This window comes from Netta rufina (assembly GCF_964035555.1).
Source record: "Netta rufina genome assembly, chromosome: 19".
In the NCBI taxonomy this organism is placed as follows: domain Eukaryota; kingdom Metazoa; phylum Chordata; class Aves; order Anseriformes; family Anatidae; genus Netta; species Netta rufina.
In genome coordinates, this window is record NC_140143.1 from 1,256,264 (window position 1) to 1,270,590 (window position 14,327).

Consider the following 14,327-nt stretch of genomic DNA (forward strand, 5'->3'; position numbering starts at 1 on the left):
TCAAGCAGGAGCCTCTGCTCCTGGAAGTGGAGCACAGATTCTGTCAAAAGGAAGAACAAACTCAGAAGGCAACTTCAGCTACATCTGTGCCCAATTAGCACTCACTGGGAAGATGCTACCAGGAATGGCTCCTATCAGAGGAGAAATAAAGGGAAAATTGTGTTTCTATTTCTTTGCTATTCCCTTTGATGTCATTCATGACAGAGGACTGCTGACTGCAGCTGAACAGCTCTGCTGTATGCTCATGCTCAGTAAAATGCTCTTTTATTTATTTTTTTTTAATACCCGAGAGCATATGAGTTACTGACACTTATGCTAGATTTGAAATGTGCCCAAACGATCTCGAATAACCCTGTGGAGCTGAAGAGAACTGCCAGGGACTTTCTTCATATGCAAAAATGTGTGACACCCAACAGCATCCTAACCTTTCTCAGTCCAAGCTTGGCAGCAATCTCATCCACAACCTCTGCTTTTGGATCTTCCAGGATCTCCAGGCTGTTCTGTGTACCAATCTGCAGCAAAAGAAAAAAAAAAAAAAATCTTGCTAGTAAAACAGAACAGGAAAAACCACAGCACCCTTAGCCATCAACAGGAGCGAGGCAGAGGATGGAAGCAGGGTTACGGGTTTTCCCTTCAGCACTAGCACTGATTTTCACCCCAGAGACCTCCTTTACTCACAGACCCATCCTGCAGGAGCTCTTCAGATAAGCCTGCAAACCGTGTTGGGGTTTATGAATGAAAGACCCTTGCTCAGCACTTACAAACAGGCTATCGCCGTCTCTGAGCGCTTTGGAAAAGGCGAGGGATTATAAAATGTTCCAAAGCTCTGTTCAACCTGCCAGTTCTGTACTCCTGCTCCGTTTGTTTGAGTCTTTGAGCTGCACCGAGGCAGAAGTCCAGTGAATCCGAGAGCCCACACCCAGGCCTTCCCCCCACGTTCTGGAAAACACGACTCCATCTGGGTGCGTTTCAGAGGCGAGCTTTCTCGTGTGGGGAGATGCTCTGCCAAGAAGCACAGCAGAGACTGCTTGCCAGGAGAGCAAAAGCTTCCTCGCTTTTCCTGTGCACAGCTAAAGCACATGAACTTCCAAAGCACTGGCTTAACAGAGATACTGAAACACGGAGGGCATGGCTGCACTGATATTTGAAATAACTGGAAGAGTTTATAAAAGGTTTGCAGTTCTGCTCTCAAACACACAGTCCTGGAGATCCATGTATTTTTCCTAAGGATAAATTTTTGCGTTTTACTCTAGCAACCTTACAGAAACCAAGAGGAAGAAAACACATAATCCACAGAATCCCCCCCACCACAACACATTCACATACCGAGGGTCTGCACTTACAGAAGTGACTCTGCTCAGCAGAGAAGAAGCCAACAGGCAAATTCAGACTCAAACCAAGCCTTGCGTTAAGGGCAGAGCAGCTTTTCACGTCTGCCAGCTCCATTTTCAGCTCCGTAACTCCGAGTTCAGCTTTTGGGCTTGCTGCGAGGCCAGGCACCAGGGGACCTGCTCTGGCTGGAGCCCATGGGATGAGCTCGGCAGAGCCTGAGCACGGCGCTGCGCGGTGCCTTGCACCATCTAGCGGGGACTCGCGGCCGCTCCTGCCTGTCCTGGAGCCAGCAGCAGGCAGCTCTGAGGTCTCCAATCTTATCCTCCACCCCTCAACCAAGGTGGCAGACTTTATTTGTCTAATTAAGCTGCTTTAACTATTCCCGGACAGCTGATAAGAAATCGAAGCAAGGGCCAACTTTTTTTTTTTTTTTCCTGCTATAGAATTTGTTTTAAGGACTGTTCTGTACCATAACCTTGGAAACCCAGTCATCAAGGAAAACATAACAAGTGAAACCCACTGTTCTGAAGCCTCCCGAGCTTTAAATCATCCGAGCACAGAGTAATGTAAAAGAAAATATAAGAGTTATAAAAAGCTAATCTGGGTTTTAAAACTCTTTCAGAGGCAATAACCAGCAGTGACGACGGCGCACAGCACGGCGTAAATCACAACTCCTTTTTCATGGGACTGTTTTCCTCACGGAGCTGCAGTTGGAAATAACTCGAGAGGTTTCCCAAACAGAAAAGTGTTTGTGTTCCCTGATTACGAGTCGACAGCGAGGCCAGGGCGCAGGGCTCGTGTTACCTGTGGGGGTTCGTAGATGGCAGCGACCTCGGCCCGGATCCCCAGAGGGATGTCTTTGTGCTCCGTGTACCGGCCATACAAATACCCAAGATGTTGGTTTCCTGTCTTCCGCCAGAAGTCTAGGAAGCGATCTGCAATTGTGTGGTTCTCAAACATGATGTTGTCAACATGCCTGTATTTCTGTTCGACAAAGTTCAAGCGTCAGGGCCATCCTCAACTAGGTCGGGTCCCTTTGCCTATCGCCAAACCCTTCCCCCGAGGCCCCCAGCAGCACAGGACGCTCGCCACCCCTCACAGCTGAACCCTGCCAGGAGCAGGGAACGCCGGCTCCCTCCCTGTCCCACACCACTCTGCCTCAGTTTCCCCATCCAGCACCTCTCCCTGCCCAGCACGCAGAATTCAGCACGGGCTGGGCTGCGGGGAAGCGCTGCGCATCCCCCAAATCCCCTGAGCTTGGTGTCCTGACTAGGGCCCTCATCCCACGAACTTTTGCAGCTAGAAGAGACAGTGAAATTTGAGCAGAAACAAGAAAAAACAGCGGGTGGGCCTTTGGATCCCATGAGGAAAGAGAGTGGAGATTCTTTGCTAGTGGTGCCAGCTCAGATGTCCTTCCCATTAAGAGGAAACTGCTGAACCAGATAGATTCTGGAGTCCTTTTCTGCAAGGACTGAAGACCTTAACAGCCATTTCCCCAACAACTGCCAATACGCAAAGGCTTCCCGCTCCAAGTTGGCTGTTCTTGAAGTCATCTCTCCAAAAATAAAAGTCAAGACTCTTCCCAGCTCTAAGCTCAAGGGCCCCTGCGAGCACTGTCTCACCTGCCTATTGAGAGTGATGGCACTTGGCTGACACTTTGTACAAATGCCTTCCGGCCAAGGAGGGTGCCCTTCACAGCCCGATTTGATCTTGCAGCTGATGTTTTCCAGGGCAACAAATTTCCCCCTGCAAGAAGGAAAAGAGAAGGCTGCTGTTACCATGGTAAATGCTTCTGGGTCTCAAAAAAAAAACCCAAAACAAACAAAAACAAGTGGACAGAAAAATAATAGAGGAAGCAGGGCAGAGGAGACATGGTGCCACCGATGCTTTGCATCTTCCAAGGATCTCAAAATGCCCCTGCAAACTCCTGGGGGATGCAGGAATTCTGCAAGTCCCCAGGTGACCTCTGCTGCCCACTTAGTGAGGCAGGTCAAGAGGCCGACACGTGCTCCCCAGCCCACCTCCTAATCAGGTACTCAAGCAAGAGAAGACAGAGAAAACTCATGGGATCCAGCTTAAATAATTGATGCAGCGCGTGGCAAGTAATAGATTATATCGCTAGGGCAAATTAAAGCTCCTTTCATGTGCACAAAGCTTCCTGTAAAGGGAAGTTCCTTTCAAATCAAAGTGTTATGGGCCTGAGCTACATCTCATGAAAACATTTAAAAATTCCCAACAGCATTTAGGAACGGGAGGGAGAAGGTTACATCCCCACATCATTTATTTAAAGGAGCTGCGTTTCTGAAAAGGGTGGGTTCACCAACAGCACCAAAGGAGACTTCAGATCCTTCACAGAGCATGTGTGCCACAGCGAGGCATCAGAGGCTGAAACAAATCCTGGTTTCTGTGCCTCCTCTTTGTTCAGTGCTTATCTGGCCTGCGTCACTGCAGCATCCTCAACCCCATTAAGAGGCAGGGATGCCTTGTTTCCCATTAGTAGGTGGTGATCCATGGCTCCACAAGAGAGGGTTTCTGAGAGCGCGTGCAGCATGGTGCAGAACAGAATCAGGCCCCGAGGAAGCTTCAGCAGTCTCAACGCCTCTCCACAAGGTTGAGACCCAGGCTTGGAGCTCGGTGTAATTAGGGAACCTCTTACCTTCCATCTGGCCTGCTCTCCCCCATCAGTAGTGTTCCTGGAAGCAATTAGTTTGCCACACGCGCAAAAAAATATCCACAACCAAAAAACGTATTTAAAAAAAATAAAAAAAGTGTGTTCTCCTCAGCTTGACATTCATAAGCTGTATCCAACATTAACTCCAGTGAGAACTGTGTGGGATTTATTTTTTTAAAAAACAAACAAAAAAACCCTACAACTAGATTCCCTCAAACACCGAGATTTTCTTACTTGTCTGCCCCTCCGGTCAGCTTCCTGATGTAGGCATGGAACGACATATGCTTCACAGGAGGTTCCAGATGGTTTAAATAATCCTCATCAAAAGGCTGCCAAAAACACCACACAAAGAAAAGCCAGGTCAGACACCTGTCTGATCATACATTGATCGCTCAACAAATGGATGTTCTAGATTCAACCCCACCGGCTCTCAATGTGGAAGCAATCAAGAAAATTTAGGCTCTTTTTCAAGGCAGCTACTACTGTGACAGAAACAGTGGGACTTTACAACAGCGAGTTTTATTATCGCCTCCTACTTTTATAACAGATTGGTTCCACAAATCAGAGCGAGCCTCAAAGGCAAAACGCTTTTTCCTTTCAATATGTAACAACAAACAAAAAGCCCAGCTGCTCAAATACGGCCAAAGAACTTCCAGAGCACACGGCAGGGAAGCAGGGGAACAGCCAGCCTGGCTCGCAGAGACTTTTCAGGGATCACTGCTTCGTGCCACAAATTACACAGCTTAGCACGTTTGTAGGCGTCGCTAACGCTGCCTGCAACCTGAATAATGTGTGGTTAAACTGGGAAGTGCTGGGCTGCGTGAAGAGAGGGGCTGAAACAAGAAGACCCAGGCAAGGGCGAAGAGGGAGGAAAATTGGAGCTGTGCTGGAGCACCTTCTGTTAAAACCATTACTGCAGAAAAACAGAGCGTTCACCAGGACAAAGCCAGGGTCACGAAGGAGCTTCAGCTGTCCTGGACGGGAGCCGGCACCTCTGCCTGCACACGGCAGGGCTCTGACTCAGAGCTGCCATCTCCGTGTGGGCAGCGCCACGAGGAAAAGCATTCAGACTGCAAGACACCGAGGCCAAGAGCTTCGGGTGACACGCTCCCGTGTGCCTTTCTGGGGGCTCTTACCTCTAGTGGTACACAGTGCACGCATTTACCCAGGGGGCCGTGGCGACACCTACGCAAAGAGAAACAGAATTAGCACAAGAAAGAAAAAGTTAACTTTTCTGACTTGTACAGTTTAACAATTTTGGTGTAAAAGCTCTGTAAAATCACATTACCCTGGGCAACCCCCCCACACCTATTAGGGGATATTACAGAGCCATCATCACAAAATAATTTTGTGCAAGGAGATAGCAACAGCTTGAGCTTAAATGTGAGAGTCCCAGGTCAAGATCAAACCCTCCTGATGTCCGTGCCACTGGCAAACAGCTCTGCTCCAAACAGCCACGTGAACCAGGGGCAGATCACAGCTTCTCAAGTTTTACGACCCCACGTTGAGGTTGTATTTCAATTCAAAGCATTTTAAACGCGTGTCACAGGGCCGGCCTGTGTAAATTCAACAAAAAGGCAACCAAAACATTCATCCTTTATCAGGCACCGAGGATGGTCTGGAACAAACAGGGGAGCATGTGTTTATCGGACAGACAAAGACCTGCTGGGTGAAGTTACAAAACAGCGGGGAAAGCATCTCCTTCTGAGGCAATCAATTTAAACCTAAAAAAGAACAAAAAGGCACCACGAAACCCTGCACCTCTGCCCCAGCACGAGGAACAGGTCAGTGCTAGTTTTCCCAAGAAGGCCTCTAGAGAGCAGTATGGATGTTGGCTCTTCTGAAGACGAGATGGATGGGATCCAGTTGCAGCATTGCTTTTAACAAAGTCTTGTGGCAGATAATGTACATAAAGGACCACTAAAGGCTGCTAATGCACTCCGCCGAACGCCAGCATCCCTTCATGTTTAGATTGATATGCACTCACAAATACAGGAACAAGCCCAGACACACACTTTTTATCATAAATATCCGCCACTGGGCTTTGGCTCCCTGCTAAGAACAATACCTTCATTTATTCTTTTGAAAAATGCGGTCAAGTTAAAGACAATGTTTTTGCCACGGAGCGGTGGGTTTCGCCTTTATTGTTTCAGTAATGTGACATTTCCCTCATTTATCATCAGCCTGAGAAGGTTAGATAGGATTTTCCCCGTAAAGGCTGCCTCCCTCCAAACTTCCTCGCTGCTGCAGCACCAAAGATAAACCACATGGAAGACGACACAATGGGGAAGGGTGAGCTCCTCTGTCTTAGAAAGAATTCCTGGGTGCCTTTAAAATTTTTTCCTCAAGCCCTTTCAGGAGCTACTTCGCAGAGGGGCCTAGCCCCAAGCCAACAACCAGCACAGCCGTCAGGCCAGGAGCCAACTGGGACGTTGTTAACAATGAGCCACAAAAAACAACCATCCAGACAGAGGCCATTTTAGCAGCATCAGTGCAGATTTATGGGGGTATTAAGTCACCATTGTATTATTGCTTGTACAAAAATACAAGCTGCTTTGTTTATCTAAGCCCCTCGCAGCTAAGGGCTTTGGCAAAGTTAAACTTCGCTGCGTTTCTGCGAGCAGAACGGACTCCCTGGTTTCAGAGAAAGGTTATGAACAGCACGTGATGGAAAGGAAGCCAAAAACCGAGCGGAGGCAGGGACCCGAGTCCAAATTCCACGTCTCTGACACTGGATGAGGCTTCCACTCGTTTCCCTCACTTCTTTGTTTTTTCTTTATAGGGAGTGGCTGGATGTGAAGCCACAGAAGGGCTCCAGCTCGGGACACCTTGGTGACGTGCCTCACGCACAGCTCAGCGCTGCGTGGAGCAGGGAGAGGCACGAGATCTCCGAGCTCTGCTCTGGCAGAGGAGCTGTCGGCGATTCACAAACCAAACCTTGCTGTTTTATCACCTCTCATGTGAGGTGGGGACCTGGCCCTGCTGCTCTGCACGCCTGCCACCTCGGGACCAGCTAGGGGGGAGCTGCATGTTGGGACCAGATGGGACAGAAGCTAGCAGAGCCTTGGAAGCAGCGTGCCACACATGCAGCACGAGCCAGCGCTTCCCCACGGCACCACCAGCTGCCAGGACATCCCGGGGAAGAATTCAAAGTATTCCTTTTAATCTGGAGCTCCAAACGTTTCAAGAGGACAAAATATACGATCGCAAGTCCCCGAACAGGGGGCCACCTTGATCGAAACAATAGATGCTCTGAACGAGTCCTTCCTGGCAAAGACCCTGGAATTTTGGTATCTGCTTCCTTCCTCAGCTCGCCAGAGCCTCCGCTTAACCTTGCAGGACAATGGCGAGAGCTGTTTTCCCTTGTGAACGTTTCAAAGGCAGCGAGGGATAAAGCAGAGGCTCGGGCAGCAGTTCCCAGAGCACGCTTCCTGGCTGCTGGTTTCGGGCAAGGTGTCACCGTCAGGGGAGGCGCAGACACGCCGGTGGAACAGCAGCCTGCGTTACTTACAGCTGCTGGTCTCGATTTCGGTAAATCTTCCCGTCCTGTTTGATCAGATACTGGTCGATCTCATCTTCCACCACCTGGGGGGCCCCCGCAGGCCGCAAGCTTTGGGAGACAGAGGTGTCCATGGTCTCTGAGGAGGAGCCCGCTGGGCTCGAGGGGTAGAGAAACAGCATATCGCCGTGCCTGTGGGGGAGCAAGAACAACACGAGGGCGTCAGAGGAGCACGAGCCTTGCCTCCAAGGCTGGGGTGGGAAGCCAGGTGAGGAGCCTCACGCCGTGCTCAGGCAGCTGGAAAGGCTCCTGCTCTGCCCTCTCCACCATCTCCTTTCAGCAGGGACTGAGCTACGCCACATCTTCACCCTCACCACTTGAAGGAATCATCTCTTTTGCCCTACATAGTGTAGGAGACGCTGTGTGCTCGGCTTTCTGCATGTTACAAACCACACCCATGTCCACAGGCACCTTCAGGGCCTGCTTCTGGGTAGCAAAACCCCCCAAAACCATGGAGCAGTGTGTGATTTATCTGTCTGCAGGCAGATTAGTGAACGTGGCTCTCCTAGCCATTAGCTACCTTCGTCTCCTGCCTCAGGCGTTTGCACAAAGACAACTTTTCGTCAGCAAAGACCAACAGAAAAGGAGGAAGGAAAAAGTGGAAGGAGCCCGTGGAGAGAGGCAACAGCTCCACCAGGGGAAGGGGCTAACATGGATCCTGCACACGTCGCCACAGCCCTCCCAGGGCAGCTGCCAGCGCTGGCACATTTAAGTGACAAGCTGCACACAGCAGGAACAGCTCTTATATTTTAAGTTGGGATAACATTATTCTTGACTTTAACAGAACAAAGTCATTCCCAACCAAACACAAGGTGCGTGCACCACGTGGCACCTCTGATCTCCCCAGGGACCTGGCTACGACAGGAACAGGAGAACAGGAACCCTGGCTTCTGCGCAGGGGATCATCAGGCTGGCACTGATGCAGGAAAAAAACCCTAAAGTGCAGCATGAGCGAGGGCAGGGATGAGGGAGCTCGCTGCAGGCTGCAAAGGAGCAAAGAGCAGCCTGGTGCTGCCTCCCCACAAGCAAACAGAGGCAAGAAGAGAGCTCAGAAACGGCTGCCACAGCCCAACGCCTCGTCAGTTTGCTCCCCCCCCCATTTCTGCACGTCTGCCAGGCTCTCCTCTCCGAGTTGCTGCTGCTGAGTGACCTCTGAAAGCTGAGGCCTGCGGTAACGTGATAGCTCCTGCTGCTGCCCAGCTCGGGGAGGGGGAGGAAAAGAGTTCAGACAGGCTGAGAGAAGAGGCACCCTGCTGTACAAAGCTCCCCCTGCACCCCCAGCGCTCCCTGTCAGGACTCACTTGATTTTCAGTAAGTTGAGGGATTTGTTTTGTGATGCTGTGATCTCTCCTGTCCTGTTTCTATTGGTGTAGACAGAAAACCCATTATTCCTGAAACCAAATTCTTTTGCAACCTGAAAGAGAAAGAATGGCAAAGTTTAAGATACCTCACACCCCGGGTCAGGTGCTGAAAGCTGCTCAGAGCAAGCGCTAAGTCCGGGGAACTTCTATTGCAAAAGCTTAGCTGAATTCATCCTCTTTTCTGAAGGCACAGGGTAACTGAGAAAAACAGAAAGACTCAGTAACACAAGCAGTTTGTTAAAAAAGCAACTGAAACAGAAAGTGTATCTCGCTCCTACGGCACAAATACAGCATAATGCCTACATCTGGGCAAGCTGTAATGACTCAGGGGGAGGAACCATCCTCTGTTACCCCAGTGTTCCCACTCCAGCCTTGCCAGCACGCACCACACTGCTCTCATCTCCCTACGACCAGGATTTCTTGGCCCAGACCTTTGTCTCCAATGACAGACTTCAATGTTTTTGGAGGAGACAAATCTCACAGCGCTTTAACAAAAGGCTCCAGCTCCTAGCTCGACACTAACCATGATGTACCTGAGAGTTTACACGTTTATTATCCAACAGGACGTGCTCCAAAAGACAAAGAGCCACGATCAAGGAGCCCCTTAGTCTGAAACGCGTTAAAATCCACGGCTGTTAACCTGCACAGATCTGTGGTGGAAGAGCAAAGCTGCAAACCCTCTACCAGGAAAGAAACCCAAGCATTTCTTTTATTCAGCTCTGCACGAGGGTGCAGTTTTCCCCGATCAGCAGGCAATTTCAGTGAGCACTGCTGCTTTTGTTCCAACGGTCGCTGCAAACACAATTGTTCCCTGCTCCCTCTGGCAACAGGAGCCCCTGAAACTCAGCAGCGTGTCCCAGAGGTTTTGAAAGCAAAAAAAACTTTTTCCTTGGGTGGGGCTGTTCAGAGAGCAGCGGGTAGCTCTGACCCAGCCCCAAAATCCATCAGGATTTTGCTTGGTCAGGAGGGGATTGCTGCTGTGGTCTGGGGACAAGTGTAGAACAAATCAAGTGACCTAAAACCAGCAGAATGTCTGTCTGCTCCCCTTCCTCCTTGCAGGGGGAAAGGAAACCCAGCTGCCCAGAGCGGCCCTTCTCTTAGGAAGGAAAGAAATCCTCACCTGGGGGTTCCAGGAGGGGAGGAAACGGAGAACTGTGAGCTGCAGCCAGCCTCAGCCTGACAGTTTGCTGTGTTCCTCACGCCTCGGGGTGGAAACCTGCCCCAGAAGGCCCCAGAGGCCCTCAGCTCCCTTTCCAAACTCGCCTTCACCACCTGCCTGCTCTCTCCAGAACGATAATGGAAACCCGGCAGCATGCAAAATGCACCCAAATGGCATTGAAAGCACAAACGACGCAGCTGAATCACAACTGGATCGTGCTGAAGAGGCCAATCCCCCGCAGCAGCCTTTGGTTCCCAAACATCTCCCCTGTGCTGCTGTCAGCCTGGGCTCCCCCAGCCGCTGGGAGAACACAAAACGTGCGTCCTGCCCCAGGAAAGCTCCTGCCCCAAGGATCCCAACTGAGAAGCTGAGAAGTTTTCCCCTTTCAGTTGGTTATTTATCCCTCTGGAGTTACAACGAGGGATCTAGTTTTGGCTCTATCAATAAAAGCACTTTTCCACAGCTGGGCAAAGCACGTGCCGGGCTCGGCTACCTTCTTGAGGAACGTGGCCACGGTCTCGCGCTTGGTGGCCGTGATGCGCTTCACCCCGTCTGGAGACTGCACGCGGATGATCTGCGGGGAGAAGAGGACAGCCCCCGTTAGCTGTGGGGACACAGAGCCCACCGCTCCAGCACAATTAATCCCCCCACACCAGTTTTTAACGCTGCTCCTCGTCAGAGCACAACCACGCCGGGCAGTAATTCCCTCCTGCGTGGCATTACATGCCCAAGGATTAATTACCCTAAGGGACGAGGCCCTGCGAGAAGCTGGCAGGGAAAATAAAACGCTAAAGCTGCTTTTTGTTTTGTCAGAGCTCTGCCCTCGGACGTGGAACCAAACTTTTAGGACAAGGGTGGATCAGAGCTGCTCCGGGAGGGACGCATCCAGCGCCACAACCACCGGCCGGACCGGTGCCGACGGGCTCCAACCCTCGTTAGTGGCGTGCAAATTGCATGGCTAATGAGGGGACGCAGAGAGGAACATCCTGCGTTGGTTTATAACGAAGAGACACGAAGCCAGGAAACGTTTTGTGTTGCTTTTGATGAAGCGTTAGGTTGGAAGTGGGGAAAAATGGCAACTTTGGGGGGTAAAATGTAAAAATATACACAAAAATTGGGCGTAGATGTGGTAATAAAGGGCTGGGGAAGCAGTGAATGTAAACGCTGGTGTCCTCAAGCTCCCTGCTGCAGCCTTAAAGTCAGAAGTGGGGGGAAAATGGCAAGTTTGAGGGATAAAATATAAAAATATCCACAAAATCCAGGCATGGGAGGTGGTAAAAAGGGCTGGAGAAGCAGTGAATGTAAACACCGGTGTCCTCATGTTCCCTGCTGCAGCCTTAAGTCAGAAGTGGGGGAAAAACGGCAACTTTGGTGGAGCAAAATATAAAAATATAAAGAAAAACTGTGCACGGAGGGTGGCAAAAAGGACCGGGGAAGCAGCGAACGTAAACACCGCTGTCCTCACGCTCCCTGCTTGAAGTTTAAAGCCGGAGATGAGGCAAAAACGGCAACTTTGGTGGGCGAAATATAAAAATATAACCAAAAACTGGGCACAGGAGGCGGTAAAAAGAGCCGGGGAAGCAGCGAACGTGAACGCTGCCCCCCGGGACCGGACAGGACCCCCCTGAGGGGGCTGCCAGGGGGCAGAGGAAGGCCCCGGGGGCTCGGGGGGGGCCTCCCCTTGCTCCCCCCAACCCCCCCCCACCCCCGGGGCCTTCCCCGCCGCCCCCCCCCGGTTTTTGCTGCCTCATCGCCCCTCCCCCGCCGCCGGGCCCCACTCACGATCGTCTCCGCCATCTCGCCGCCCTCCGGGGCCCTCTCAGCGCTGCCCCCAGCCCCCCCCACGCCGTGCCTTGAGGCCCAGGCCGGTTCCGTTCCCCTCCCCCCCCCCGCTCCGCTCCCGCCGCCGCCGCCGCCGCCCCCAGGGCCCGGTCCCTGCCCCGCCGCCGCCGCCGCCCGCTCCCCTCAGGCCTCCGGGCGGGTCCCAACCCCCGGCCCCCGCGTTCCGCCGCACAAAGGTTCCTAGGCGGGGCGGTCCGCCGCCACAGCGTTCCCCCATGGAGGGGCGGTGCAACCGCCTAACCCGCCCCCCTCAACCACATCACCTATTTTTTCGTTCCGGATACAAACGGCCCCCCCTCCCTAATCTTCCTCCTCCTCATCATCCTCCTCCTCCTTTTTCCTTTTTCTTTCCCCCACGCGTTGGGGGAGTCCCCAAGGGGTCAGAAAACCACGGGGTGGGCTCACTTGGGGTGCGGATCCTCGTCCCCTGCTCGCCCCCACTTCCCCTCTAGTGGTGGTCCTGGACCCACCCTGCCAAACCTTCACCACCCGCCACTGTGGGGGCTGCAGGGGGGGTCTGAGTGGGCCCAGCTGCGGTGCTGGGAGCTGCGGCCCTATTTAAGGCCCGGCCGCAGCCTCTCACATGATGGGAGTGTGACTGCAGCAGCCCCGGGGAGCAGGATGGCGCCGCTCAGGGAACGGCTGTCCCGGTTCCTCAGCCCCCACGGGGTGGGGGGCAGCGGGGAGAGCAGCCGGCTGCTGCCCCAGGTAACCCTTAGGACCCCCGTCCTGGCCTCTGTGGGGTCCTTGGGGTGGCTCTGTGTCCTGGTCCTGGGGGCTAGGCGCTTTCTGGGCACCTATGGGTGCCTGCATCCCTGGGAGTCCCCATAGGGATGAGCTGGGGGTCCCTGTGAGGGGCAGGGTCTCTGGCAGGGCTCCCTTGTGGGGTGGATGTAGGGTGCCCCGTCCCCACCTCACCCACACCCCATTGGGGTTATGGGGTGGCTCTGGGAGCCCCCAGCTGCCTTGTGCTGGTGTACATGGGGAATGTGGGGGGTGGGGGCCGTTATGGGGGTGTTTCTGGGGGTCTGCAGGCCCTACAGCCACCACGGGGTCCGTGTCTTTGTCCCACACAGACAGCCAGGCTGGTGGAGCTGCCCTACCCCTCTGATGATGACGATGATGAAGGCTTGCAGCTGGGGGACGTGCACCTTTCTGTGGCCGAGCAGCACCCCGAGGAGTGGCACCCTGTGACCCCCAAACCGGGCGCCTTCAGCCACTGCGTGCGGTACCTGGCCTTCCTCTGGAACCTCCTCTTCCTCCTGCTGGGCCTCCTGGCCCTGGGAGTGGGGATTTGGGGGCTGCTGGCCAAGGGGTCCCTACAGGACGAGCGCCTGGCCCTGCTGGGCTCCGACCCCATGCTGCTCTTCGTGCTGGTGGGGCTGGGGGCCAGCGCCGTGTCCCTGGCCGGCTGCCTGGGGGCCCTGCGCTCCAGCGCCTGCCTCCTGCGCTTCTTCGTGGGGTCTGTGCTGGCTTTTGTGGGGCTGGAGGTGCTGGGGGGGCTGCTGCTGCTGGCGGCAAGGCGCCGGCTGCGCGATGCCCTGCGTGCCGCCCTGCTGCTCTGCCTGCTGCACTACCAGCAGGAGCCCGACCTGCGGCTGCTGGTGGACGAGGTGCAGCGCGCCCTGAGCTGCTGCGGGCTCCGATCCTACCGAGATTGGGAGAGCAACCCGTGAGTTAAGGTTTAGGGGGGTTCAGGGGGTGTCCTCGCTGCAGGAGGGTGGCGAAGACTCGGTGATTCCTTCCCGTTTCTCCCGCAGGTATTTCAACTGCAGCGCCCCGGGGGTGCAAGCCTGCAGCGTGCCCTCCTCCTGCTGCCTGCAGCCGCTGCAGAACGGCTCCGTGGCCAACGAGCAGTGCGCCCGCGGGGTGCTGAGCCTCGGGGACGTGGAGGCGGCCAGCATCGTGCACCTGGGGGGCTGCGTGGTGCAGCTCGGGGCCTGGCTCCGCAGCCAGGCGGGCGGCATCGCCAGTGTGGCGGCCGTACTGGTGCTGCTGGAGGCTGCTGGGCTGCTCATGGCGCTGAAGGTGCTTGCGGACATCGCGCCTGGCCCCATGCAGGGCTGAGGGGGAGCTGGCTGCCGTCACAAGTGGGAGATGCTGAGGGGTTGGGGTGATGCTGAGCATGGCTGGGGGGCTCCGTGCTCTCTGTCTGCCCTCCCTTGTTGCTGCCCAGAATAAAGCTCTGCAGAGGCTGAGCCCCCACCGTGTCCATATCCCATCTTTGCATCCCCTCCCGCTGGCTCCCTGCACCTGTGGCATGAGGAGACACCTCCCAGCCCTGTCCCCACCAACCCCCCACCATGACACCACGCTCCTGCACTCATTTTGGGTTTTAATGAGTATTTTTTTTCCAGGCTGTGCCCTGCTACGCAAAGGGGGCAGCTCCTAAACAAGCAGTGC

General features: G+C 53.9%; 2 protein-coding genes across 2 annotated transcripts in view; one reads left to right on the plus strand and one right to left on the minus strand.

Moving 5' to 3' along the window:
• NPLOC4 (NPL4 homolog, ubiquitin recognition factor) overlaps positions 1–11,956 on the minus strand; it is a 28,312-nt gene extending 16,356 nt beyond the window's left edge. The window contains exons 1-9 of the mRNA XM_084298362.1: positions 11,865–11,956; positions 10,576–10,656; positions 8,864–8,976; positions 7,515–7,694; positions 5,140–5,188; positions 4,238–4,332; positions 2,955–3,078; positions 2,137–2,316; positions 426–512 (exon numbers count right to left, since the gene is read on the minus strand). Coding sequence (XP_084154488.1) covers positions 426–512; positions 2,137–2,316; positions 2,955–3,078; positions 4,238–4,332; positions 5,140–5,188; positions 7,515–7,694; positions 8,864–8,976; positions 10,576–10,656; positions 11,865–11,879 — 924 coding nt within the window. The 5' untranslated portion in view covers positions 11,880–11,956. The remainder of the gene's footprint in view (positions 1–425; positions 513–2,136; positions 2,317–2,954; positions 3,079–4,237; positions 4,333–5,139; positions 5,189–7,514; positions 7,695–8,863; positions 8,977–10,575; positions 10,657–11,864) is intronic.
• Positions 11,957–12,545: 589 nt separating this feature from the next.
• On the plus strand, positions 12,546–13,991 carry TSPAN10 (tetraspanin 10; the record flags this gene model as incomplete). The annotated part of the gene is made up of 3 exons (XM_084298316.1): positions 12,546–12,632; positions 13,001–13,596; positions 13,685–13,991. The coding sequence occupies 3 exons, from the start codon at positions 12,546–12,548 to the stop codon at positions 13,989–13,991; spliced, it is 990 nt and encodes a 329-aa protein (XP_084154442.1).
• Between the last annotated feature and the right edge of the window lie 336 nt (positions 13,992–14,327).